Source organism: Sinocyclocheilus rhinocerous, unplaced genomic scaffold (assembly GCF_001515625.1).
Source record: "Sinocyclocheilus rhinocerous isolate Xijiao unplaced genomic scaffold, SAMN03320098_v1.1 scaffold2613, whole genome shotgun sequence".
In the NCBI taxonomy this organism is placed as follows: Eukaryota; Metazoa; Chordata; class Actinopteri; order Cypriniformes; family Cyprinidae; genus Sinocyclocheilus; species Sinocyclocheilus rhinocerous.
In genome coordinates, this window is record NW_015650705.1 from 351,601 (window position 1) to 378,219 (window position 26,619).

The window sequence follows — 26,619 nt, forward strand, 5'->3', positions numbered from 1 at the left end:
TAGGCGACTTCAGGAGTGGTTATTACTTGAATGTAACTGAGCACAGAGAAGGATCTACTTCAGTATTATGGCAGATAAAGGACCGATTCTTACCTCAGTCATCATTTTCTACCTGTCCATCGGAGCCGCGATATTTCAGATCTTCGAGGAGCCGCATTTAAATACAGCTCTGGACGATTATAAAAACCGCACTGCCGAGTTATTAATGAAATATCCCTGCTTAAATAAGGATGATTTGGACCAGATAATTGAGGTAGGCTGTATAATTTGATTCCTCAAGGGGTGTTTAGAAAAACAGTTTGTTGATTTTGTTTAAGTAGCCTAAACATTTCCAGAAGCTCTTGGAAAAATTTCTGAAGTGTTTTCCAAGTTTTTTAAGTATCGGTTATTGTTGTTGCCAATATAATAGGAGTGCTTCTCACACAAAAGCGACTACTAAGAAATGTTCGGCTGAATTTACAGCATTTAAACACTTTAGCCTTATTTTGTAACACTTTCACGCATTTTCGCATAGAGAACCTTCCTATAAAACAAAGCGAAACTTTGTCCTAAACGTGTAAAATCTCTGGAGGTGAAGGGGGTTGGGGATCCTTAAAAAAGACTGAGGCGCGATTGTTCCAAGTGTGTGGACTCTTCCCCCGTGGGCAATAAAAGTGGCGAAGCCATTCTTAGGAATGTGCTTTTGCCAGTCATACATTATAGAACTCAACTAACTAGTACCACGAGAGAGCGCGCGCACGTGCTTTATGCATCGAATATGAAAACAAAGCAAGCGGTTATTTTCGCTTTGTTACTATTTTCAAAATTGGTTACTTTCAAAACTTCTAGGTCTCATTTTAGGACTATTTTTTTTTCTTCATTTGACTTAAATACAAGACAAAATCACAAAAAAGAAAAAAAAAAAGAATAAAGTTTAACTCCACCTAGTAAGTTTTATCCACACATAGCATGCATTTAATGTAAATGCCTTATAATACATAGGCTACAGTTTACAGTTTCATACATCATCTCATTCGGATTCTGAACATCTCACTCTGATTCATTTGACACGAATTTAATCCAGCTCAACTTAATGGTCAATCAACAAACCAGTTCTTATACACATTTATCTGGTTTTGCCTTATTTTGTAACACTTTCACGCATTTTCGCATAGAGAACCTTCCTATAAAACAAAGCGAAACTTTGTCCTAAACGTGTCAAATCTCTGGAGGTGAAGGGGGTTGGGGATCCTTAAAAAAGACTGAGGCGCGATTGTTCCAAGTGTGTGGACTCTTCCCCCGTGGGCAATAAAAGTGGCGAAGCCATTCTTAGGAATGTGCTTTTGCCAGTCATACATTATAGAACTCAACTAACTAGTACCACGAGAGAGCGCGCGCACGTGCTTTATGCATCGAATATGAAAACAAAGCAAGCGGTTATTTTCGCTTTGTTACTATTTTCAAAATTGGTTACTTTCAAAACTTCTAGGTCTCATTTTAGGACTATTTTTTTTTCTTCATTTGACTTAAATACAAGACAAAATCACAAAAAAGAAAAAAAAAAGAATAAAGTTTAACTCCACCTAGTAAGTTTTATCCACACATAGCATGCATTTAATGTAAATGCCTTATAATACATAGGCTACAGTTTACAGTTTCATACATCATCTCATTCGGATTCTGAACATCTCACTCTGATTCATTTGACACGAATTTAATCCAGCTCAACTTAATGGTCAATCAACAAACCAGTTCTTATACACATTTATCTGGTTTATATGTATAAAAGTTGAAACAGGATAACTCCGTATTGACATCTTATCTCATATGGTAACCACAGATGTTTACTATACACACACAAAGGTGTGTGAGCTTTTGTAATTTGTCACCAGAGAACATGATATTGCAAATGACTAACTCACCCCATCTGAAAACATCAACTATAGTATTAATTCAGTCATACTTGCTGAAAATTTTATGAAGGACATCAGTAAGTATGCAGGATATACAGTGCAGTATACAGTAATGGCATTGCTCTGTTCATTAGTGCACGCACTTGTTTTACAACTCTTGGAATGTCATTTACAGTATTGATACTAACATTATGCCATATATTGTCAAATCTTGACTAATAACAACTTTTAAAACTAACACTTGGCATGATTGTTATTATGGAAATCTGTTTTTTTTTCAGTTCGTATTGGTATTCTGCATGTTTTTTTTGACACTAAATATGGTTTACTAACATGAAAACTGTACTTTATAAGTACTGCAACATTTGTCAATCAGAATCTCTAAGGCTGATTTGAAACATGTTGCATTGTTTCATACTGAATTAGCTGATTTTTAAATTTGACTATATTAAAACTTGAAAAAAGCTAGTTCAAAAAAGCCTAAACTGTAAAAGCCATTATACTTATGTTTACTGGGCATGATGTAACATGATGTGGCAAAGAAAACCTGTTTCTCAGGTTTTCAGACAACACCATTATTGTGGTGGTGTAGGCTAAATACTGATATTTACATGAACAAGCTGGAAGATAGTGATAAGATGTGTGTTTCTGTTATTCAAAGAGATATGGAAAGTACATTGAAAGTTGTTTCAGTGGTAAAGTTGTTGAGTGGAGTCAGATGGAGATTGAATCTGTGGGACATCATACACTCAAAGTCAATTTGGGTTGGGTGTGTTTGTTTGCATAGTCGCTAATTTAGGCATTTAAATAGCCATGTTTACAGTCACAGAGATAGGCTGTCTACAGCCATGCTGACTATAACTTATGTACATGAAGACAAAAATGTATTTTTCTGATATCTCTACAAACACTAAACACTCTTCCTCTTTTCCCGTTGTTTTGACTTATGTATGGAAGACTGTTTCCGCCTCGGAGTAAAAAATAAAATGGTTAATCATGAGATGAGATGAAATTAAGACACAATCAAGAAAACAATTACAATTTTGAGAAAAAAATAACAGTTGTGATATGCAAAGTCATAATTTGTCCGATATAAAGTCACAATAACAATAAAGTCACCGTTATCTTTTTTTTTATGGAAACAGGTTTCTGTACTAATGTGATTTTTCTCAAAGATGTAATTTGAGAGGCATAGAAATCATCTTTCATCCTCTTTGTTTTGTTTACAAACATTGTTTATTTCTCTTCTCGTTTCATGCTATGTTCAAATATGCTCATTTGTATTTATTGTTAAATAACATAGTTAATATTTTGTTTTACGTTTCAACATTAGGTTGTGGCTGCGGCGGCTGGAAGAGGTGTGACTGTAACAGGAGAAAACCAATTCAACAACTGGAGTTGGGAGAACGCTGTTATTTTTGCTGCCACAGTCATCACTACCATAGGTAGACACACTGTACTGACTGACTTTTTGTAGGCCTGTTGTAAGTTCGAAATATTTCAAGTTTATATTTTTTTTATTTTACAAAACCCAGCTGACACATGACTAACCCTCAAAGTTGAAATGTGGCGGAAATAATGTCAGTAGTTGTTGAAATAACAAAAGGTTCACAAAATATTTAGAAATCAATATGAACATTTTAACATGATTTGTATGAAAAATGAGATATTGAAACCACAACAATGCGATAATTGCAAAATTGAAACAATGAACAGTGATTCAACCTTGCATCATGATGTTGATTCAACCATGAACAAACATTGTTTATTAATTTGTGACAGTGTTAGAGGACAATTAATTCTCATAAATAACGATTCACAGAGTAAAAAGAGCAAATCTTTAATGTTTTAATGTCATAGCATTATTATCAGTAGAAGACTGAATTGAATGTCACTTGGATTTAGAAATACCCAAACCTGTAGGGGTCTTTTATGGAAGCACGTTTCCACCATAGAATAAAAAATAAAGGTTATTATTAAAATTATTATTATCATTAATCAGTTCAGACCCCCCCTCATAATTGCAAGAAATAAAATTTTAATCGCAAGACAATTCAGACGTTTTTGTCCTTATGATAGTGAATTTATATCTCGCAATTTTATGAGTTTATGTCTTGTAATTCTTACTTTTTTCCTCTGAATTTCATCTGCAAATTCTGGTTTTGTTTCTACAACAGAATAAAAATTAAAGGTAATTGCAACTTTTTTTATCTACAGTTTTTATTTTATTTTCTTGTGGAGAACAAAAGGCTTCCGTACCCAATGATCTGGCTTTAGACAGAATAAAAATGTTTTACACAGACTTGTCTACTCAATGATTACAGGTTATGGCAATGTTGCGCCGAAGACAAATGGAGGCCGTTTATTCTGTATCCTGTATGGGCTCTGTGGCATTCCTCTTTTCCTCACCTGGATAAGTGAGCTGGGTACATTCTTTGGCGGCAGGGCAAAGCGCCTGAGTCAGGTGCTCCTCCACAGAGGCCTCACTGTGGTAAGAACATCATTAACAAAGCCTTCACTTTTTAAAGAGAAAAACAATATTATTAACACCCCTATTCATGTTTTCTCTTTCACTACAGAAAAAAGTACAGTTCATCTGCACAATTGTATTCCTTTTATGGGGTTTCCTGGTTCACTTGATCTTCCCAGCCTTTGTATTCATGGGCTTTGAGAACTGGACTTACTTAGAAGGCCTATACTTCTCTTTCACCACCTTGACGACTGTTGGTTTTGGTGACTATGTAGCAGGTAACTATACAATTGCAAATAGATTTTTACATTTTTGCTGAAAAAAAATGTGAGTGAGGAGCCCACAAACTGTGCTTGTGGAAAATGACAAATTAAAGGGGTCATATGATGTTGCTAAAAAGAACATTATTTTGTGTATTTGGAGTAATGAAATGTGTTTATGCGGTTTAAGGTTAAAAAAACACATTATTTTCCACATACTGTACATTATTGTTGCTCCTCTATGCCTCGCCTTTCTGAAACGCGTCGATTTTTACAAAACTCATCGGTCTGAAAAGCTCTTTGGATTTGAGACTTTTAGTCTTTGCAACTTTACAGATCTTCTTTATGCACCAAGAGCTTGTAACACAAGAGAAAGAGAAAGGAAAAATTTAAATCGCATCATATGACCCCTTTATAGGGGTCTTGAACTGCGTTTGTTTTTTATTTTGTACTGTTCTCTGAGGTCCACCTATAATGTTATAAAAATTTGAACATCAAAAAACATCATCATTTAGAAGTAATATTTTCTGTCCTGTTTTGACCCCCTCTCATCGGAACGCTCTGTTTGAATAGGTGTGGCAGATTGTAGACTTGGAAGTAAACACCCACTGCTATGATTGGCTAACAGTTGTATATGTTTGACTGCCTAAACACATAAATACCCATTTCATATCAAACGATCTGTAATAACAGACAAAGCAATAGTGATCACGTAATAAAAACAGTTACTCACACTTGTGTGTTACGACATTACTGTCGGATCCAATATAGTCAGCACAGCATTGTCTTTTACTTTCAATCTTTCTGAAGGTCCTGCATCGAATTGTGCTTTGTTTGTAAATGAATCCGCTGTAAAATGAAGTGAACAAAGGACCAAGTTCTTACTGACGCAACACCACACAGTGTCTTGTTGTCTTCAGAGCCGTCTTTATCGTTTGTTTTTTGCGTAGACCTGCGTTTGCCTCTCTCGTTGTTTACACTACATGCATGAATCGGTGGGCGGGGCTAAACAGGCAGTGATGTCGAAGCAGGCATTGATCTTCTTCTGCGGAGGCGGGGTTTAGCCACACTATTACATCATAAAGTGACACATTGCACAACCTGTCCTTGTGGCAGATTGGCTTCAATATAAGCTGTTTTTAGACGAATTAGAAAGTTTTGAGTTTAGAAACTTACAGGATGTTTTTATAGTACAATGACCTTATGTCAAAAGATCAAGGGAATTTTGATTTCTCAGTTCATGACACCTTTAAAAGAAGATAACTAAATGTATTTTATACATTCAACAGCAAGGCATGAAAACCAATGTTTTCATCACCACTAGTATTGCACTAGTTTCTATAAAGCTGCTTTGGAACAAAATTCTTAATTAAAAGTGCATGAAAATACATTTGAATTATTTTGAAAATGCTTCTCTAATATTTTGATATTGGTTTGAAAAAGATACACTGTTAACTTAATAAATAAAGTAAACGTATACATTTAAAACAAATACATGTTTTCCAAATATTTTCCAGATAATATTCTGAAAATGTATTTTTGTTTTCAGTACAATGTCAAATAAAAGCTAATCATTTAATGGGCAAACATGTTGTCTTTACAATAATATGCTTACTATCAGTGTTATTATTAGTATCATTGAGGTAATAGTTTTTGGTAATATTTTGAATTATATATTTTTTTTATTTTCATGTTAATTTTAGTTCAAGTTTTAGTTATTTTGTTGTGTGGTTATGCCATTTGCATTAGTTTTTTGTTGTTTTTAAATATAGTTTATATTCATTTTTATTTCAGTTAAATGGAATAATGAAATATCATTTAATTTTAGTCATTTTGGTACATTGATTTAAACTAAATGAAAATGACAGAATGTTGCTGAAATCTGAATTTTATTTTATTTCAGTTAACATTTATTTTAAGTAACAATTTTTTATGGTTTTAGTTGACTATAATAACCCTGCTTACTATTTTACATACACAGTGAGTAGTCACCAAATTGGTGGTTATATAAAGTTAAAAAACCTACTCTTTAAACCCAGTGGTGTCAAAATGTTGCTTGCTCCACTGTTAATCTGAGATGTTGCGAATATCTTGGGTTCATCTCTTGGCGTGCATCTTCTTTCTGTGCACTGTACACGTGAACCAACTTATGATGCATCAACATGATGCATTGTTTCCTGTGATTGTGATTCTGTATAAATATATGCTGCTTAAAAACAGCTTCTATGTGGTGTAAATATAACTCTAGATAGGTAAATTAAACAATTGGCTTGTTACGTTGAATAAAGGAAGTTCACTTTGTTTCTCCATGTAGGTGTGAACCCAGATATAGATTACCCAACTCTCTACAGATTCTTCGTGCAGTTATGGATCTGCCTGGGTCTTGCCTGGTTGTCACTGTTCTTCAGCTGGAATGTGCATATGGTGGTCGAGGCTCACAAAGTTCTGAAGAAAAGGAGGCTGAGACGCCACAGGCTGCCCATCGATGACGTACCGGAAAAAAAAGAAGTCAAAAAAGCCTTTAAGCCGTCACCTCGCTCTGGCGTCATCGACATCTTTGATTTCATGTCTGAGAAGGTCGAGGACTACAGCGATGTTATCCGAGCCATCGGAGCAGACGAGAGGAGGAAGAAGAAGCAGGAGGAGGAACTGGCACGGTCCAAGAGCTGTAGTGACCTGCTGCATGGCCTGGTCATCCCACTCGATCACTCTCCTCGTCTGAAACGCCGCTTCAGCGTCAGCGCAAACATGTGCATGGTCACGTCTGGAGAGTCAACGGATGGCCTCAACAACAACCAAGAGCAACAGACACTACTGAAAGAGCACCAAAGAGACACTAAAAATGTTAGAAAGGAAACGAAGAGCGAAGAGAAGCCTAGACGTTGTGGATGGGACTCCCGGAAATCAGACCCTTCAATCTTTTAGTGCCCTGTTCAAAGCCCTACCGTTACCACCAGTAATAGAGGATCAAGATTCTCAGTGTCTAAAATATCAGAAGACCATTTATTAGAGAAGAGAAAAAGCATTGGTTGATGAAGAGTCTGATCTAAAAGGTCACAAACCAAAAATGTCCTCTGCTCTGCTTTAAATCATGAATTTTCAGATGTGAATGTCACTTTGGCTGAGCTGATACTGTGAGGAGCATATGAGGAACTAAGACATTTCAAAACCAATGAATGTTGCTCTGACACGCAGACAGGTGCTTGCTCTACCTAAATCAAGCTGCAGAAGTGTTCGTTGGTTTCCACAGTATTGAAAAAGAGTCAGGTAACACACAGGGTCTTGTGCAGCCAGTCTGTGACCAAGATAAGGATGTGATGGTTGGCAGAGGAAATGAATCCGATTTCCTTCACAGACGTTGGAAAGTTTGGGTGTGGTACTGTGGTTTTAACCATGGGTTTTTCATTCTTTCTCTGGATTTATGTTACCAAAATGACTGCTAGGAGAAATCTTGGGATATGTTAGGAATGGAATACTAGCGTATTGCTAACTGTGCAGTACAGACTGAATAAAGCACTATTTTTAAAGTAGTCCTCCTGGTTAAATATATCCTAAGCTCTTTGCTACGCCACTAGCAAAGGAGTTGGGATAATAATGACAGTTTTCATACAGGTTTCCCAAACACTACCCCTGGATTGGTCAGACAACCAGACTGTCCCACCCCAAACTCACGCTATTGGTTGGGCAATGTTTTGATATCATCATAGTGTTTTACACTTTGTCAGAGGGAATCAATGTAATATTAAGCTGAGATTGTGTGTTTATATTTGTGTATACCCATATATAGCTGGAATACAAGGTATTTTAACATAAAAGATTACATACATCACCTTTGAAAAGAGAATGTGAAACAGTATGAAAATAATACTGCATTGTTGTCACATGACCTCATTGTATCCATAAATCAGTGAGCTTCATCAACTTATAATTTATGAGATGAAAAATGGTTATTTTATCCAATTTGGTGTAAAAATTAGTACATTTTTGCAGTTTGATCAAATAACTATTTAGAAAAAGTTGTTGAAACTTTGATAGTGTTGCCAGTTTATTTCATGGTTAAGTTGCAGAGTGCACTGTACTGAGTTTCGTTGTACTGAACATTTTGTCAAATGTTGTAGGTTGCCAAAGGAGCCAAGGAGTAAAATGGTAGATTGAATTCTTGAGTGTATCTTGTGTCTTGAATGCTGTAGTGGTTCTGTGGCTGTTCTTAGGTTCAACTTGCTCTTGGGAAACGTTTTAAGAATCGGCCTGCTGAGGAAGCACCTACTCAGGCTTCCAGAAAATAGATTAGTGGAAGATGTGTTATGGGATGTAACTTGATCTTACCACCTGACTGATATGGGTTTTGCTGGAGAATTTTGCCTTTGTTTGACTCTTTAATTGTCATTTGTATATATATATTTTTGTACAAGGTTTCTTGTATGCCACTTTTGGTAATAAAAAAAGTATTTTTTTCATAGAACGTCTCTATCTGCTCTTGCCAAACCACATCCGGTCTGTTGGCAGAAATGATGAAATTAAACATGACTGAACATGATGAACAACCAAGTTCTTCTTAGTTTAGTTAAGTCCTTCCAAACTGCATTGAGATATTTTAAAAAACACATAAATTCTCTATAATATATGAAAGCACACGTCTGAATTCAATTATTATCAGTTAACTGTAAAGTTGTTTTTCCAAGCTACAACAGTGGCATTCATAACATTAGTAAAGATTGCCTAAGTGTTTGTAAATTTAGATTTTATTAAATGTTTAGTGTTCAAAGATTAAAAATGAACCTGAATCAGCATTAACATATGCATAATGCAGCATTTACTTACACAATACGAAAACAAAAATCATGAGATAAATTGCTCAAATTTACATGAGTTACTTGTAAAATTTGTTACATTTAGACAGTCTTCAGCAGCCCTACTTTTTGTACATTTTCATGTTAAATATTTTTCAATAATGCTGGTGTGAAATAGTCCCTATATCCCTTCATAAAACAGAATTATGTATGTGGTCTTGCGCTTTGGTCCTATATTTATTCTGAATGTTTCTCTTGATGCTTTAGCTGTTACCATGCAGTGCATATTTGTATTTGCATATTTGCAAGTCAAGTACAAAGGCTAAACCTCAAGTACTTTCAATGCTTATGCAACTGCCAGTAATTCAGTAGTTACAGTTATGCTTTGTTGGGAATAAACAATTGGTACAGATGGCAGTTGGTCAGTTCAATGTTCTAATGTCGTCATAAGACGTCTTTTTCAGCCTTCCCATCCCAACACTGCAAAAAACATCAGGTCCATTACTGCTATCCTGAGGAACACAGTCTCTCTAGAAAGTCAACAGCACCTCCAACATGGAGGATTCCTCTACTGTACAAATTAAGTTGCGGCCACCTTTACCTTTAAGGAGGAATTTCGTGGGCGAAATGCAGTCTAAATCTCAGTAGGAATTGATGCAATTGGGAATTTCAGCTGAATAACACGACAAAAATTTCCCCATGCGTATTTCACATCAGAGTCAAGTTTGTTGAAATTTTTACACAAATTTGCTTGTTTTGGAAGTGACTGCCGACTAAGCGGTGCTTCATGCATCGCTATACTATTGAAAAAGAACATTTGCCCACAAAATTTAGCAGAAGTTTACTTAACTTGAATAGTTCACTCAAAAATCACTCTTCTGTCATCATTTACTTACCCTCATGCCATTCTAAACCGCCTATGACTTTCTTTCTTCTATGGAACACAAAACTTGATTTTCCTAGAATATTCTGAAGATTCTTTTCAATATAAAGACACTAAATAGGGGCTGTCAAACTCCTATTCAAAAATGACAAGTTGCCAGTCTTTTGAAGCCATATGATAGATGATGTTTCATGAAGAAAGCAAGTAATATGGGTTCGGAGCAACATGAAGGAATAAATTAGGAAAGAACTTTCACTTTAGGGTGAACAAATCCTTTCATTTGTACTCATTCTGTCCTACTAAACCTTCAGATGGACAAAAACCGCACTGCACTGTTTCTCTGCTCCCCTATGGATTGAGGAGCGTGTGCCACTGGCAGACCTGCTGTCCCTCTGACTCCTTCATCTGGGTCCAATGCTCCTCTTGTTCCTCTGTGGTGCTGTTGAGGCCCAGAGCGACCCAACCCACCCGCTCTCTCCTCTTCATGCTGCTCCGCCGACTGTACACCGACACCTGCAGGGTGACCTCAGACAGCTGGAACAGCGCCACCTGGAAGACAAATGTCTCTTTGTAGGTTGGGTTGGGCTGGCCACGGCAGACGGAGGTCTTACATTTGGACATCTCTTTCCCTTTGGAGTCCAGCATTGTAAGCTTCACGTAAGTGTCTGATGGAAAGGGAAGGGAAAAAGTGAGTGAGCCCCACCTGTTGGTGATGTTGAGCTCATGCACCAAGTTAAACATGGGCTATGCTCAGATAGGAGTACTACTACTGTGCAATATATACTGTATCCTGCATATAATTGCAGTCCATTATCACATGACCTCATCATGCATACATTTTCATGTTATGCACAGTACACTCTATACTGCAGCAATAGAAAAAGTTGTATGATAGCACACTACTAAAAGCCATGGAGATATTTGGCGAATCATGATTTACACACAAATCATACTATGTATTATGCCAGATTAGAGCAAATGCCAAATTATATCACATTGGCAATCAGTACCCAGATAACACTGTTTCTGGTGGATTTTCCAAGTATGCATTCATGAATGCATTTTGAGCTAACATTGCACAGCTGCTTGTGCAACAAAAAGTACTTTCAGAGGTTTGTCATGAACATTTGTGTTGTTGAAAAACTGATCAGTGAATGTGAGGTGAAGCTGCTTTAGCAGTGTTACAATCTATGAACATTAAATCATTATGGATTTTCTAGGGTAATGAGGTTAGCAAGATGCTAACAACCAGAATTAAAGTTAAACTTACTTTGACACCACCATTGCAGTTTGTAGTTAGTACAAGTAGAGTAATACGGAGTATACATGATTCTAGGCCCCATTTTCACTCGCTGACTGTTTTCTGGTAATCGCAGACAAAAGCCCCAAATCTCAGGCCAATCAGTGCTCATTCAAGTGAGTGACGATTGGATAGTGTGAAATATTGAAGACACAATCTGAGAGAAGTGCCAATGCGCCGCTGCTGCCCGAGAAATATTTAACAGGCTAAATAGCTGGACCTGTCGCCAACCCAGTCACTTGCAGTGTGAAATGTGTTTTGACTGGAAATTACATCGGCAACAACCTACAGCCAATGAAAGAGCAAGATATTGGGCAAGGGAAATTTCAAGGGGAGGAGTTGTAGTCTTACGGCATTCCCTGTATCACTTCCTGCACATGTGTTTTGTAAACAAGACTGAGTTGTCAGGGATTCTTTCTGATGAAATATTGTGTAATGTGTGACTCCCAGTTGCCGATCCGTTGTGTAATGTGCAAACCACAGAAACTTCATGATACCCAAAACATGTGATGTGGTCTGAAAGGAACAGTGATCCAGCAGCTTTAAAAATTGTGTAGTGTATGACTGGCATTAGTATGCAAACTAGGATTCACTACTGGTGAGTTAGTGATTTTTAACCACTCATAAATATCCCCATGACTCTACCACCCTTTAAAACCCACTGAAATAGGTGTCCTGAGAAATCGCACTTTCTGCATATTCTGGCTAATCGGATGACTGAGAAATCTAACCGTTAGCATTCCCATTCTCGATGGCAGTTGCTTTGGACCCAGAAGTATGCGACTGTGCTGAGCCAATGAACTGAGCCATAAATGCCATGTGACAAATGATTCTAGAGCTAGAGCCACAGGAAAATAACGTCCAGCAGTGACTAACAGGACCATACTAACTAGCCAAACCTTACCTCCTTGGTTTGCTGGGTTTATTGACATGTCTTTGAAGGGCTATTAAATCTGGTTAGTAGCCCTTCAAAAACATGCCAGGAGGGCGAAATGAATTCACAGCAGATTTATACATAAAAAATATTGGTATTGCCCTCCCAGCGAGATTCTACAGGATTCTACAAATCTACAAAGGACAAGGAGTCTACAAATACTGTGCAAAGAGACTTGACTGAACACACAATGGCAGTAAAATGTAGATGCAGTTGAGTAAAGCAGACAAAGTAGGAGAGTGTTAAATGGGTGGTTTTGAACTTTCGACATGGCAGTAAACTTACCTCTCATGATATATAGCTGCCCACTAATGAAGCGTTTTACACAACAAAACAGGCCAACTACAGGACAGGACACAGAAAAAAGGGAATATGATAGAGTCACAGATAAAAGGAGAGCACAGAAAAAGCATTAAGAATGCACATGCATGAAACAAGTTTGCTTTTAAGAGGATTAAGCAGGTGGACTCTTGCATTTCTTACTGGGCAGTTTATCGGTGGCAGAGTTTTTAAAATTGCTGCCTTTAATAACCTCGGCAGACAGTCTTCCTGTGGTGGAGTTGTAGAGGAGACCCAACAGAAGCTCTGGAGTGGAGGATTCACCAGTGGAGTGGTATGAAAGAGCTCCCGCACTACGAGAGACACTCACCACTGATCCACAGACCTGACGAATAGTGATATTAATGGATTACTATTACAAAATGGATAGTTCTGACTCTGAAATCGTATTGGCTATGGAAAAAGTATACTGCATGCACACAAACACTGCTTACAGGAACGGATGTGCCAGGTTCTAGTGTAACAGGCAGAGCAAGCTTGCCCTGCAGATTGAGTTTGGTTAAGTAGAACACCTTCTCCCCTAGGACCTTCTCTTTCTTCATGCGCCGCACACTGTAGAGACGGAACCGGACTGCATAGTCCCCCAAGGCCTCCTTCTCCACGCATGAGAACCGAAATGTCTCTGTGAAGACGGGACAGGGTCCCTTCTGCACTCCTGTCTTGGCCCTCTGCTTCTTGGTGGGCAGTAGAACCAGGTGGACCTGCCAGGAAATGTTCCCTGTGCTCTTAAGGGTTGGAATATCTGTGGCAGCGGTCACTGTCACCGCAAGCCGTTGTTCACTGGGGTCATATTCAAATGCCACATCCAGTGTGCCATATTTCCCCAGTGCCTCTGGTTCATATGTTTCTGGAAGGGGTGGGAGTAAGCTGTCCTGTCAGAGAAAGGGAAAGACGGGGCAGATGGGATAGAGGAAATGGTAATTTATGGATCTGCATTTAAAAAATAAACAGGTCAAAGTTCTTGAGGGTGCCTGTGTTGGTGAGAAGGTGGTCCTATAAATACCATTAAGGAGGTCATATCATAGATTTTTTTAGTTATCTTATTCTTCTTGATGTCATAATTCACTTTTTATGGACGTTTTCCAATCTGCCCATTTAGTTGTGCATCATAATCCACACCGAAATGCCACTGAAACAGTTAAGATCGGAAATTAATCATCAGGAACCTTGTTAAGAATAAAGGTTAGCAGGTCTTTCCCATTGTTAGGAGTCTTCGGACGGATATGCAGAGTGGCAGGTGCTACACACATCCAGGAGAAGTAAAACGTTTGGCTAACTTTCAATTTTCCAATAGCAAAATGAACATGGATAGTTTGGAAACACTGAATAGTCATCATTGGTATGTTGATGGTCATGTTTTGAAATGTATTAATTTGACATCAGAAAGTTATTAAAGTTTAGAATGCTGTTTTTGCAGCTTAGTTTCAATAAATGCTCTTTTTGGACTGGGAAGTAAGTTTTGACTACTGAGAGTTACTGTATATAGTACTATGAAATTTCGCATCCAAAGATCAAGGAATATGATTCCTCATGATACGACGCTCACCGAAGTAGCCTGGCTTCATGTATAGTACAAGAAGTCTCTGTCAGTATTCAGGCTTTTAGTGTCTCTAATCACAGGCAAACTCAAAGGCAAACTTACCAGATGTGGCCAGAATGAGCCAAACCCCAGCCTGAGAATCCTTGAACTGTCCTCCTTGCTCCTCATAATTAAAACCATCAGTGAAATGACTCATGTGACAATGAAATGAAATTTTAATAATCAGCTGAAAACATTACTTCACAAGAGTCTAAAAGAGAGGACACTAGTGAATGGGAATCCAAACAGACAGGGAAAAAAATAATTGAAGAGAAATTGATGACAGGCGTCTTAGTTTATCAGTTTGGCATTGCAAAAGCATTATTGTGGATGAACACACTCTGACTCAAAGAAAACAAAATGGATTTAAAAAAAATCTCATGTCAAAAAACATGGGATTTGTGAAAAAAAAAAATGTTTTGCAAATATTTGTCTCTACATTAACTGCAGTGAACAGCTCTCTTGGAGACATATTAACAACACTGTGTGTGGATTTCATCAGTTTCATTGGTGAATAAGAGCATCTGTAGGTAGGACCGTGATTCTCATAGAAGAACACACCGGAAACGACGGGCCGAGTCGCTCACCTCCGGGCCCAAAACAGCTGTGCTGTCACTGGGGGCGTCCTCCTCACAGCCCTTATTCAGGTAACTCTCTGTGTCCTCAGGGTCTTCACTGCCCTCGCTGATCTCACTTCCACTGCCCTCTGCTGAGTCACTGCGGCCCCTTGAGCCACACTTGAGATCGTCTTTGTCCCGGTACGGTGGAGGCTGAAGTTCATTCAGGGAACTTGAACCTTTTTTCCTTTTAACTGGATAGTGAGACAAAAATGCAAAAAGATTACATCCTGATTACCACATAATTAAGAGTATTTCATCAGACGGTGTACAATATTTTACCCTGCTCAGCAGAGGCCTCACTGCTGCAATCCTCATTCTCAGTATCCTTGTTTCTCCACCCACTTCTCTGCTGATGAGAGTCCTTGTGTCTTTTTGGAATTTCGTCCTCACTCTCAGATGATCCTTTCTCTGGACAACCCCCGTCTAAGAAAGAATGGAGAGCTACAATTTCAGATTCTAAAAATGCCCTAAAATATCCTACTGTAAACCTTTTGCCGATCCGTGGTATGAAACAGGAGAAGGAGTGATTATTAATTTTCCTACCCTCTTATAATTTCAAACTCACTGGTATTTTAAAACAAATATTTTAAAGGGGTCATATGATGCTGCTAAAAAGAACATTATTTTGTGTATTTGGTGTTACACAGATTTCATAGCTACCGGCTTCAAAAAGAAACACACACACACACACACACACACACCATAAAATCAAATCTTCTTGATCAATATGATAGTTTCATATGAAGTACAAGAGGCAGAGAAGAGATAAAAAAAAGGGACAGAAATGTAAATAATTCATCACTGATAATCTAGCGAATTCTCCCCAGATGCTTGCAACTAGCCTGCATTCGCATCCAGTATTCAAAAATTCCTACTTTTGTGTTTGATGAAAAAAAGAAACAGCTTTAGCCAGTTTTGGCACAACATGAGATTAACAGAATTTTTAAAGGTGAAGTGTTTAATATCTGAGACGAAACTACTGGCACCAAACACAAAAGTAATGACTGTTTCCAAACAGGTTTCCCACACTCTCCTACTCCAAACCTTTCACCACACCCCAAGTCCACTTCCACTGTTCGAGGAAACAGGTAGCACCACCACAAAACTGATATCCTTTGTTAAATTAGAAGTTGACAAGTTGGCTACAGTGTTCTACTCTTCAAGAAGTCAGCCAATAAATGGCTTAAAGTCATCTCTACATGTCAAATTGGGATATGAAAGTATTTCAGCAGTGAAAACATTACACACTAAACCTATAAACAGGAAAACATCAGTAAAAGCAGGGCCGTCAATAAAATTCACAAGGTCTGGGACACATATTTATTGTTCTCCCCCATCTTTCTTGGGTCCAATGAGTAGGCCAGTGGTGCTCATTCCTGTTCTTGAAGATCTGATTTTCTAAAGAGTTCAGTTCCAAGCCTGCTTTAACTTAAATATTTGTAATTATCAAGTGTTCTTTAAAGTCTTCTGTGTTTTTTAATTAGCGTTGAAGGTCAACTATGCTGGAAGATAGATCTCCAGGTACAAGACTGAGCAAGCTATGCCATAGACCAGTGGTTCCCAAATTTAGTCCTGGAGTATCCCCAACTCTGCACATTATGGCCGCATTCATCATATGGTTCAAGTGACCCAATAACAATTTTTTCCTCCCATGCGGCACAGATCGGATATGACCCATGAACATGTAAGCAGGAAAAAAGTGAATGGATTCTGATATTCTCAGATCGGTTTTGGGTTGGGGGTACTCTGGGACCACGTTTGGGAGCCACTGCCATAGAGAACCCTAGTTGGCCACCATGGTCACATGACAATTTTCCTGGTTGTTCTCCCATTATGACGGCCCTGGTCAGGAGTAAGACAGCAAATATTATAAAGAGAAAGGTCCATTTGTGTGTGTCCTTGGTTGAAACCTAGTGTGGAATGAAGGGAGCAATGAAAAATCAAAGAGAACCGGTGATATAGAACCATCCCGTTAGAAAAGCACAACACAGCAAGTCCAGCATCCAGTCTCACCTTTACCTCCTTTGTATTTTTTTCTGCCTGTATCATCTTCCTCAACACTATTGTGCTCTCCATTATTTTCATACTTTGATGCTGATGTATCAGTATCACCAGACATTTCCTGAGAGTCCTGCTTTTTCTGACTATTACCTGGGTGCATCCCAGTAGCATTTTCATTGTGGTTGTCACCTTCCTCCTTGTGTTTGCCAGACGAGGAAGCGTTCTCTTCCTGAGCGACAGACTCTGCCTCTTTTGATGCTTGGTCATTGTTCCCTTTCTGGTTTTCTGAGGTCGGAGACAAGCTTTGTGGTTGGTTTGGGTCCCTCTTTTTACGATACCAACCTTTAGCGGGGGCGTAACACCACTCCCACTCCTCCTCCTCAGTTTTTCTTGCTTCCTCTTGTCTTTCTTTCTCCCTCTGGTTTTCCGCTTCATTTATTTCAATAGTCCACATAGAGTTCTTTTTCGATTTTCGGCTCTTCCGACCTTCTCCTTCTCCACTGTCCGCAGCATTACCTTCTGTCTCCTGACGCTTCAGCTTACTGTTCCTCCTCTCCTTTTGGACTTCTTCAGAAGAACCCTCAGCCTCCTCTTTCCCGGATTTGTCATCCTCTTCGGTCTGTACTTTGTTGATGATTGTATTGACCTGCTCCGATAGTTGGTCACTGACAGTGTAGGTGACATCACTCACTGCAGAGGACAAATCGTCCACAGCAGTTGAGACGGTGTTTGTGACAGAGTCCAAGAGGGAACTGACTGAAGGGAGGCTCTGTTGGAAGCTCTTGAAAAACGCCATTGCTTTGTGCCTTTGGTGTGTCTGCTAACTGACCACAAATTCTGTTGAAGAGTCAACTGGCACATTAATCATTAGGATCTTTCACCAGTAACATTGTGTTTATAAGCAGGTCGTATTTAAGGAACAAGGATGACATACAAGTGTTTTAAAAACTAGCATTTCTAAGATCCATTTAAAATTGTACAAAGACTGCTCACTAGGATTCGATACACGGCCATATACATGTGAACAGCGTATGCATTCATTGAAAACTCTTTAAGTATTTACCTTGCAAATCTTTGTTAAAACCTTCAAAATGTGGCAGATCACTGCTTGGACTCTCCACTGACAGCTTGCTGCTGAGGTAAAGAAAAAACAGAGCGATCACGGCCATGAAGATAGCAATGGAGGACAGGACACCTAGCAGTTCAGGAGATACTAAAGGAAAAAAGAGAAAGAGAGAAAGAGAAAGCATAGGGTTGGAGGATAAAAGCTGAGAAAGTAAAGGTCAAGAGTTGAGAATTTGATCTACGTAGATAACAGAAAAGCCCTGTAGATGGTGATGGATGCTATCATGAGTTCCTCCAGTAATGACAGGGCAACAAACCTTGGTATAATTTCCTTAAAGGAAAAGTTAGTCTCAGTGTCAATATAGTACAAATCACACTGCCGTTGCTCTATTACCTTCATGGTTTTATTAATATGGATGGATGACTAGACAGCTTTAGAGAACTTTCAGACAGTTTGATGCCCTTCATATATTGCATAAGATCACTGAGAGCAACTGCTACTCACTTAGAAATTAAATCCTAAATTAGTAATTCTTACAAGTTAAATGTATAGACCAAAATAATGTGGGACCAAAAGTTATGACCACTATTTTGCATTGTACGATTTAATATACAGTTTTAAAGTATATTTATATATCGTAACAATTTAAGTGAAATATTTTATTGAAAATGTACAAAGCAATCTCAACTTTTGTACCAGATCAGTGTCAAATTTTATTAGTGAAAATGTTGTATCTAAATTACTTCTTCAGTTTATGTCACAGCAAAAAATACTGTTTTTAAAGTTGTCTCAGACTTTTGGACCCCATCAATGATAGACTATTAACTTTAACACATTAATAAGCTGTTCATATAGACCTTTCATGTATCTAGGTATTAGATACTAAAATAAGACTAAGATCAGATTTGAATATAAACCTTCAATGAACCTCCTACTTATAGTACAAACATGAGAGTAAAGCACAGACTTTCTCTGCTTCTTCAACAGATCATGAAATATACATTGGTCACAGTTTATTTAAACCAAACTCTGCATTACGATCAGAAAAAACAAACTGTAAAAGCACTCAACACTCCAGCAAATATTACCACAATCTGCAGGTAACAGGAGTCCTTCAATATCTCTTAAATCCAATAATCTCTTCGTTTAGTCAGTTTGTGGACAACGATACCTTTATATCTCCTCTGCCAATGTTTTTTTTATTCCTCAAAGATCAGTTAGGCCATGATATTTAAAAGGTTTGCCTTCCATCTCTTGCAATGAGTGAATCTATAGCACCCGTCTTCAATCTATCTCTCCCAGTGCTGAATAATTCACTAGTCTAAGGTAACTAGATGCCCCTTCACACTTTGTGCACACAATACCACTGGACCTTCCATTGGAACCTACCCTACATTAACCTGAAACTGGATTGACTTGTATATAAGTGGCAAACACATGTCCACATGCTAATTGGACCATAGATAGACAGGGATATCATGGGGCTGACAGATTATTAATACAGAATCATTTGGAAGATATGTTTCAGAGACACTGAAATGTACCTAATACACGACCACTAATTAGTGCTCACTTAAAACACCACCAAGTTTAGACTATAAAGCACTGAATGGCATTTTGTACTGTACATGTAAAGATCTTTTTTTACTACAGAAAATATCTTTCTACATGTACTTAACAGTATACAATTCAGATCTATGAGTTACCCCATAATGTGATAATGCAAGCAAATGCAAATTTGCTAATCCATATGAACTCAAATCCCATTAGGCAAAGCGACTATGCTCAATTTTTCCCTTTGCTCTGTGGCTGTGACAGACGGAGACAAAGACATGATTATTTAAATATCAGCCACTAAGTAGTAGAAATTGTGTTGTTTACACAGAGGTCTTCCTTCTTATAGTAACGCAATCCTTTGTCGTGAATTAATAATGACGCTTGTTTTTGTTCACCAAACTTGATAGGTCATTCATAATTGATAGAAGTGTGGGACAAGGGAGGTGAGGGGGTACAAAAATATTTGATCAATTAAAAAGGATAAAGCACTAACACAATTAAAATTCAGGAGCAATTGGTGCATGTTATCATGGATGAGGAAGATGCTCTCACCTCTTCTAGCGCAGATGAGTTCATGAACACCACAGCTCCGCCCCCCACCTGAGGACAGGAAACAGCACTTGCAATCAAGAAAGTGCCTACTAACTCTCTTTGACGTCATCGACTTGACAATTCTACAATTCTACATGCGCAATACGAGGACAAAGTTCAAAATACTTAGCTGTTAAAATGTTGCCGGTGACAGTCATGATATCTCTCTTACACGCACTTGTGACACTGTCACACGTTTTAATCCACTCAATATGTATTATGATGATTTTATATATATTTGAGTTTTATGGATTTACATGATATCTTAGCCATTTTATTCCTCTTACCTGTTTTAATGTGTGTATGTCTTTAAATGAGTCTGGGTCTGCCTGTCATGAGACTGATCACATGACAGGAAATAGGAAATGGACAGTATAAAGGAGGCAGGATGACAAGCGAACACTCTCCCTGCATCCCGATGTTTCATACTATCCATCCTAAATAGTAAGTGAGATTAGAATAAGTGTGCCCCAAAGCATAGTATGTTGAAAAGAGTATGCCAGAAGTCCCCGGATGGTCTACTATTTCAGGTAGATTTTTGAAGTGTGGATCCGTGCACACTCTAATGGCTTATAATACCCACAATCCATTGCACTTTGACGAATGATTCGGTTGAGAACTACAAACACAAATAAAGCATTAAAAAAACTACAAACATGGTGGATGTGCGCGACCTACGGTTAAGTAGAGAGGTTTAGATAAAGGAGTTTAAGTTACTAATAATCAACATTTAACCTGTTAAAAAATATTTATTTAATGTTATCTGTGTGATATTTCATCTGCAACATCAATGTAAACTTTTATAAACATCCATTTGGTCGTTAACTTTTAAATGCATCATTAAGTAGAAAATATGAGCAGAGTTCTCCACATAAAGACCCGCGGCTGGCAGATCAGCGGGCTACTTCTTTTCTCTCCAGTACGGTAGGAAGTTAAATGAAATGAAGCGTGGAGGATGTTAACCGTGACAAGATGATTGACAGGCCAGTTTACAGTGACAGGGTACATGTAACTACGCGACAGAGCGGTCCATTAAAGACGCAATTGTATGATATGATAGTATTTCCCAAAGCTTGCCTACTCTTCTACTACACACTCAAAAGTGTGTACTTTTTCCTCACCAAAAAAGTACATACTTTAAGGGCGTAGAATAAGTAGGCACATTAGGACGCAGCATCTCTGACTTACAAATGTGCTGGCGATCACCCATACTGGACTGTGGAGTTTTATTCTGACAAAAGATACAAGCTTTTGGACTTTTCATCCTCATGTTGTTCAAAACCTATATGATTTTGTTATTTCTTTGGAAACACAAAAGTATGTCCTGCTCGGTCTTTTTTATGCAATGAAAATACCTGAACACTGCAGGCCTACTGGATTTGTCAATGAATCATTCAGATCAGTTTTGTGAATTAAAAAAAAAATCTGCCTAAATATAACAGATTGTTTATTCATGAAAGAACACTCCAAAGAGAGCTAGAACAGATGTCAAAAACTGAAATTGCAGTTTTTTTTTTTACAGTGTTATTAAATCTGAGTAGAAAATATGAGCAGAGTTCTCCACATAAAGACCCGCGGCTGGCAGATCAGCGGGCTACTTCTTTTCTCTCCAGTACGGTAGGAAGTTAAATGAAATGAAGCGTGGAGGATGTTAACCGTGACAAGATGATTGACAGGCCAGTTTACAGTGACAGGGTACATGTAACTACGCGACAGAGCGGTCCATTAAAGACGCAATTGTATGATATGATAGTATTTCCCAAAGCTTGCCTACTCTTCTACTACACACTCAAAAGTGTGTACTTTTTCCTCACCAAAAAAGTACATACTTTAAGGGCGTAGAATAAGTAGGCACATTAGGACGCAGCATCTCTGACTTACAAATGTGCTGGCGATCACCCATACTGGACTGTGGAGTTTTATTCTGACAAAAGATACAAGCTTTTGGACTTTTCATCCTCATGTTGTTCAAAACCTATATGATTTTGTTATTTCTTTGGAAACACAAAAGTATGTCCTGCTCGGTCTTTTTTATGCAATGAAAATACCTGAACACTGCAGGCCTACTGGATTTGTCAATGAATCATTCAGATCAGTTTTGTGAATTAAAAAAAAAATCTGCCTAAATATAACAGATTGTTTATTCATGAAAGAACACTCCAAAGAGAGCTAGAACAGATGTCAAAAACTGAAATTGCAGTTTTTTTTTTTACAGTGTTATTAAATCTAAAGATAAAAATCGTTTTCATATACTGAAATAAAGATGAAATAAAATAGTAATAATTAAAAAAAAATCTTAAGTGAAAATTAGTAATGTTGCAACCAAATGAAACAAGTTTAAGATGAAGTACTAAAACGACTAAAACTAAAGCCAAAATAGAAAAGCTTATAGAAATGACATATCAAAATTCCCCCTCATCTGGTCTATGTATCCCAGCATCTGCTGTGCTGAATTATTTTGTAATGTTTTTAATTATTTATTTTTATTTTTTTTAATGATACTTTTACAGTAACTTCTGAGACCTGACATCTTCAGTTCATGGTCATTGTTTGGATGGAAAAGATCAACCATGGCTTTCTTAAAAATTTCTCATTTCTTGTTTCATGGAAGAAAGTCAGAACAACATGAATGGGAGTAACCGCATTTACTTTTTGCATGAATTATCACTTTAAAAACAATTTCACCATATTATTGCCAGTCTCTTTAGTTGGAGTTAATACTCAGTTATTTCCACTTCTATTTTTCAAGAGTATGAGTTATTTAGGTTATTAAAAGTGTCTTCGGATTTTAACATTTTGCGTTTTCAGATAATTATCTGACCATGTAAGCTATTGGTCTTCATAAACACACTAAATACAAAAAAATATCATGGTATCATTGCCATGTTTTGGTCAGGGTAGAATGGTTATCTTTAAATTGAAATAGCAGCATGTCAATATCATGTTATCATTCAGTACCATTCAGCTATATATTATTAAAGCTGTGGCCTATTTAACGTCATAATCCTTCAGGTATTTTATTTGTATTTTTTTTTACTAATGGCAAAACACACCAGATGACAATGTATCAGCGAGTAAGCCATCTTGTAGTATTACAAATACAACTTCATTGGACCACCTGGCGGGTCAAAGACATGGATAACAGATGGAGACCGCGCTCACATGCTGCTATAAAAACACTGACCATTTCATAACGCGACGACATAATATCAACAAACAAACAAAGCAGACTATGAATTCAGGATTTTTCCGTCTTTGCACATACATTTTTTTTTTCAATGACTTTACTTAATTAAAAAAGCGTTATTGTATTGCATTTGGCTGTTATTTCATGCAATACGCTTGCATTACTTTATATGGCTGTGTCCGCATTAGCACAAACCAGCTAATGACCAAAATGCATTAAAACTTACACTTAATAATATAATAAAACCGCTTACGTTTAAAACCCCTAATCGTCTCGCGCAAAAGTATACGTTCAGACCCACCCAGTTATATGTTGTTAGCTATAAAGATCACGGTGTACCCTACCCACGCTGGTCAGTGATTATACTCACCCTCAAACGCCATGATGCTGTGAATGGGACGTGATAAGGGGTGGTGTAGAGAGAAAGTGTTTCCATGCTGTTATTTGGAGCTATAGGGAGGAGAGAATGCACTGGGACAGTGATGCATGCTGCAGCGCGCGAGACAAAAACATAGTCTACACTGTAAAAGTGACAGCGTGCAATTGTAAGCTTAAGAAGCTAATTATCATAACGCTTAAAAATGAGTCGTGTTAGGGGGTGAATGAGGTAAGCTGGTTGATATCAGCTGCGGTTCCGTGTAGCTATCAGCACGGCTGTGATTCAGTCATATGCGGAAGCTTGCAGATATGCTGCCGAGATTCAGAAGTTCTCCCCATAGAAATGATAACGTTGGCTTTAATTTAGTTTGAGCTACTTTTTAACCATTCACAGTAAAAGTCTCTTGTCAGAAGTGGGATTTGAACCCACGCTCCATTCGGAGACCAGAAACCTCAGCAACTGAGAAGGTTGTATTGTCTTTGAGTCTGGCGCCTTAGACCGCCCGGCCATTCTGACAGCTACGGTAAAGCACTTGATGACCAATGCTGACACATATAGTGCGCAAATGATATCACTTACCCGGTAAACGCAACACTTTTCACAACTTTGTATTTTGATTGCAATTGGATTGTTGCTGTTGTAAAACGTTAAAAAAAAGTAACCAAACGTTGTTGAAAATACCAACCTGGTATGTTTTCTTATAGTCAAAAAAACGTAAATGTCACTTTTGTCTTCTACGAAAATGAAACTAGACCAATCTGCAACTTTTGGGAGACGTTTATGCAGGTGTTAAAATAACTAATCGGCACGTTAATAAGACGTTTAAAAAAAAAGTCATAACAGTACCAAAACACAACCATGCCAAATCTCCTATGATACGTTCTGTTTGTGTAAAAATATCAGTAAAATAACAGTAACATTTTAACATTAAAGGGGTCATATGATGTTGCTAAAAAGAACATTATTTTGTGTATTTGGTGTAATGAAATGTGTTTATGCGGTTTAAGGTAAAAAAAAAAACATTATTTTCCACATACTGTACATTATTGTTTCTCCTCTATGCCCCGCCTTTATTAGAATAACCATTTTGTGTTTCATGCTACTAAAATAACCAATGTGAAGAATGTCATGAATTTGACATGTCGTTTCATTACGTTCATCACTCATAGGATAAGAAATATTTTAAGCCTGAACCTTTACTGCTCAGTTCCATTAGTTAGAATGAAAACAAACAGGCCTACATAAAATAAGTTAATGTGTTCTGTACTGGTAATATAGCCTAGTTTTATATAATTATTTCACAAATGCTTATAGATAATTAAAATCATTTTTTAAAATGGTTATAGATCATTTAAAGTTTTGGTAACACTTTACAATAATATAATTTGTTAACATTAGTTAATGCATTAACTAACATGAACTAACAATGAACAATATATTTTTACAGCATTTATTAATCTTTTTTAATGTTAGTTAATACAATTTTCATGTTAATTCACAGTATATTAATAACGTTAACAATATTGTATTAGTACATTTTGAACGAAATATCAACTAGCATTAATAAATAATTTATAATTATTATGTTAACTAATATAGTTAATTAATGTTAACAAATGAAACCTTATTGTAAAGTGTTACCAAAATGTTATGTTCTTCTCTCTCTCTCTGACAGAAGTTTCATTTTGGGTGAACTAACCCTTTAATTGTCCATTTCACAGTAAAATTAAATATGTTAAGTCTTAGTAAACTTGAAGCTAAAGTTTAACAAATTGTTTATTTGTCCATCTGATAGTAAAATAGTAATAAACTTGTAGCTAAAGTTCAGGTAACTGTAAATGTATATCTGACTAGTAAAATTAAAATGTATGACTCTGCAAATCCATTAAAATAATTTACAACAACTGCAAACAACTAATGAATTGTGATTTTTTTTTATCTCAACATGTTGTTTGTTATGATGCATTTTAACAAGCAATATACAGGCAGTGATGCATGTGCAACAACAATAATGTGCATAGTTCTGATCTAGTGTCTGAACATAATATAAATGTAACATAATATAATTTATTCTATAATCATAATATGGTTAGTTTCTATTAATATCTATTAACACCATGTCTCTATCACCTAAGGGATCCTTGCCCTGAAAAACGTTAAAGACCCCTGGTTTAATATGTTAGGCCTACCATTGCCCTACCCCGCTCATACCGTATTCATTTTATTTGTGCGGGTCTTTAAAAGCCTTGCATTTTATTTTAAAAATCCTGCAGATACCCTGTAAATTCTTTCTTTAAATTTTTTTTTAATAATTTATGTATTGTATGTTGGCTATTTATATTAGGGCAATGTTATGCAATCCAGACATGTGATTTTTATTAGAAATAACATCTGATTTAAAGTGAAGAACTCATAGTAACGAACACAACTTTCATGTGTGACAGATAAACGGCACACTCTTATTTCAGTGTTATAGAATATTTCAGCTAACCGTTTGCTTTGTACATTCAGTTGAACATCATTACATTAAAGTTACAGACTGACTCAGGATGCTGTTCCAAATCCTGCCGCGCCACGTCCCAAATTATTGTTAATGTAACGACTTAGGCTGGAAGATTGTGTAGTGTGCATCTTTCAGCACAACGTTTGCCTTTCTGTCAGAACGATGCGGATTTTTTAAATGACATAAATATTTAATGGGTTTTCTACTACATATTTCAGCAAGAGACATCATTTTACTGTATTAAGCCATATGTCAAGTCAAGTCAAGT

General features: G+C 37.2%; 2 protein-coding genes across 4 annotated transcripts; one reads left to right on the forward strand and one right to left on the reverse strand.

Annotated features, from left to right (window-relative positions):
- On the forward strand, positions 1–9,149 carry LOC107712431 (potassium channel subfamily K member 5-like). The gene is made up of 5 exons (XM_016517685.1): positions 1–253; positions 3,226–3,337; positions 4,217–4,383; positions 4,472–4,640; positions 6,937–9,149. Exons 1-5 carry the CDS (start codon positions 68–70, stop codon positions 7,545–7,547), a joined length of 1,245 nt encoding a protein of 414 aa, XP_016373171.1. The 5' UTR covers positions 1–67; the 3' UTR covers positions 7,548–9,149.
- Positions 9,150–9,487: 338 nt separating this feature from the next.
- On the reverse strand, positions 9,488–24,158 carry syt14b (synaptotagmin XIVb). 3 transcript variants are annotated; one of them, XM_016517686.1, is made up of 10 exons: positions 23,840–24,158; positions 20,244–20,291; positions 18,132–18,202; positions 17,219–17,905; positions 15,347–15,490; positions 15,035–15,258; positions 13,303–13,740; positions 13,013–13,193; positions 12,815–12,871; positions 9,488–10,960 (listed from the first exon to the last, which is right to left on the reverse strand). In XM_016517686.1, exons 4-10 carry the CDS (start codon positions 17,862–17,864, stop codon positions 10,644–10,646), a joined length of 2,007 nt encoding a protein of 668 aa, XP_016373172.1. In that variant the 5' UTR covers positions 17,865–17,905; positions 18,132–18,202; positions 20,244–20,291; positions 23,840–24,158; the 3' UTR covers positions 9,488–10,643. The 3 variants fall into 3 exon arrangements, with proteins under 3 accessions (XP_016373172.1, XP_016373173.1, XP_016373174.1); XM_016517687.1 differs by lacking the exon at positions 17,219–17,905 and having other exon boundaries at positions 18,132–18,281; XM_016517688.1 differs by lacking the exons at positions 17,219–17,905; positions 20,244–20,291 and having other exon boundaries at positions 18,132–18,281.
- Positions 24,159–26,619: the final 2,461 nt, after the last annotated feature.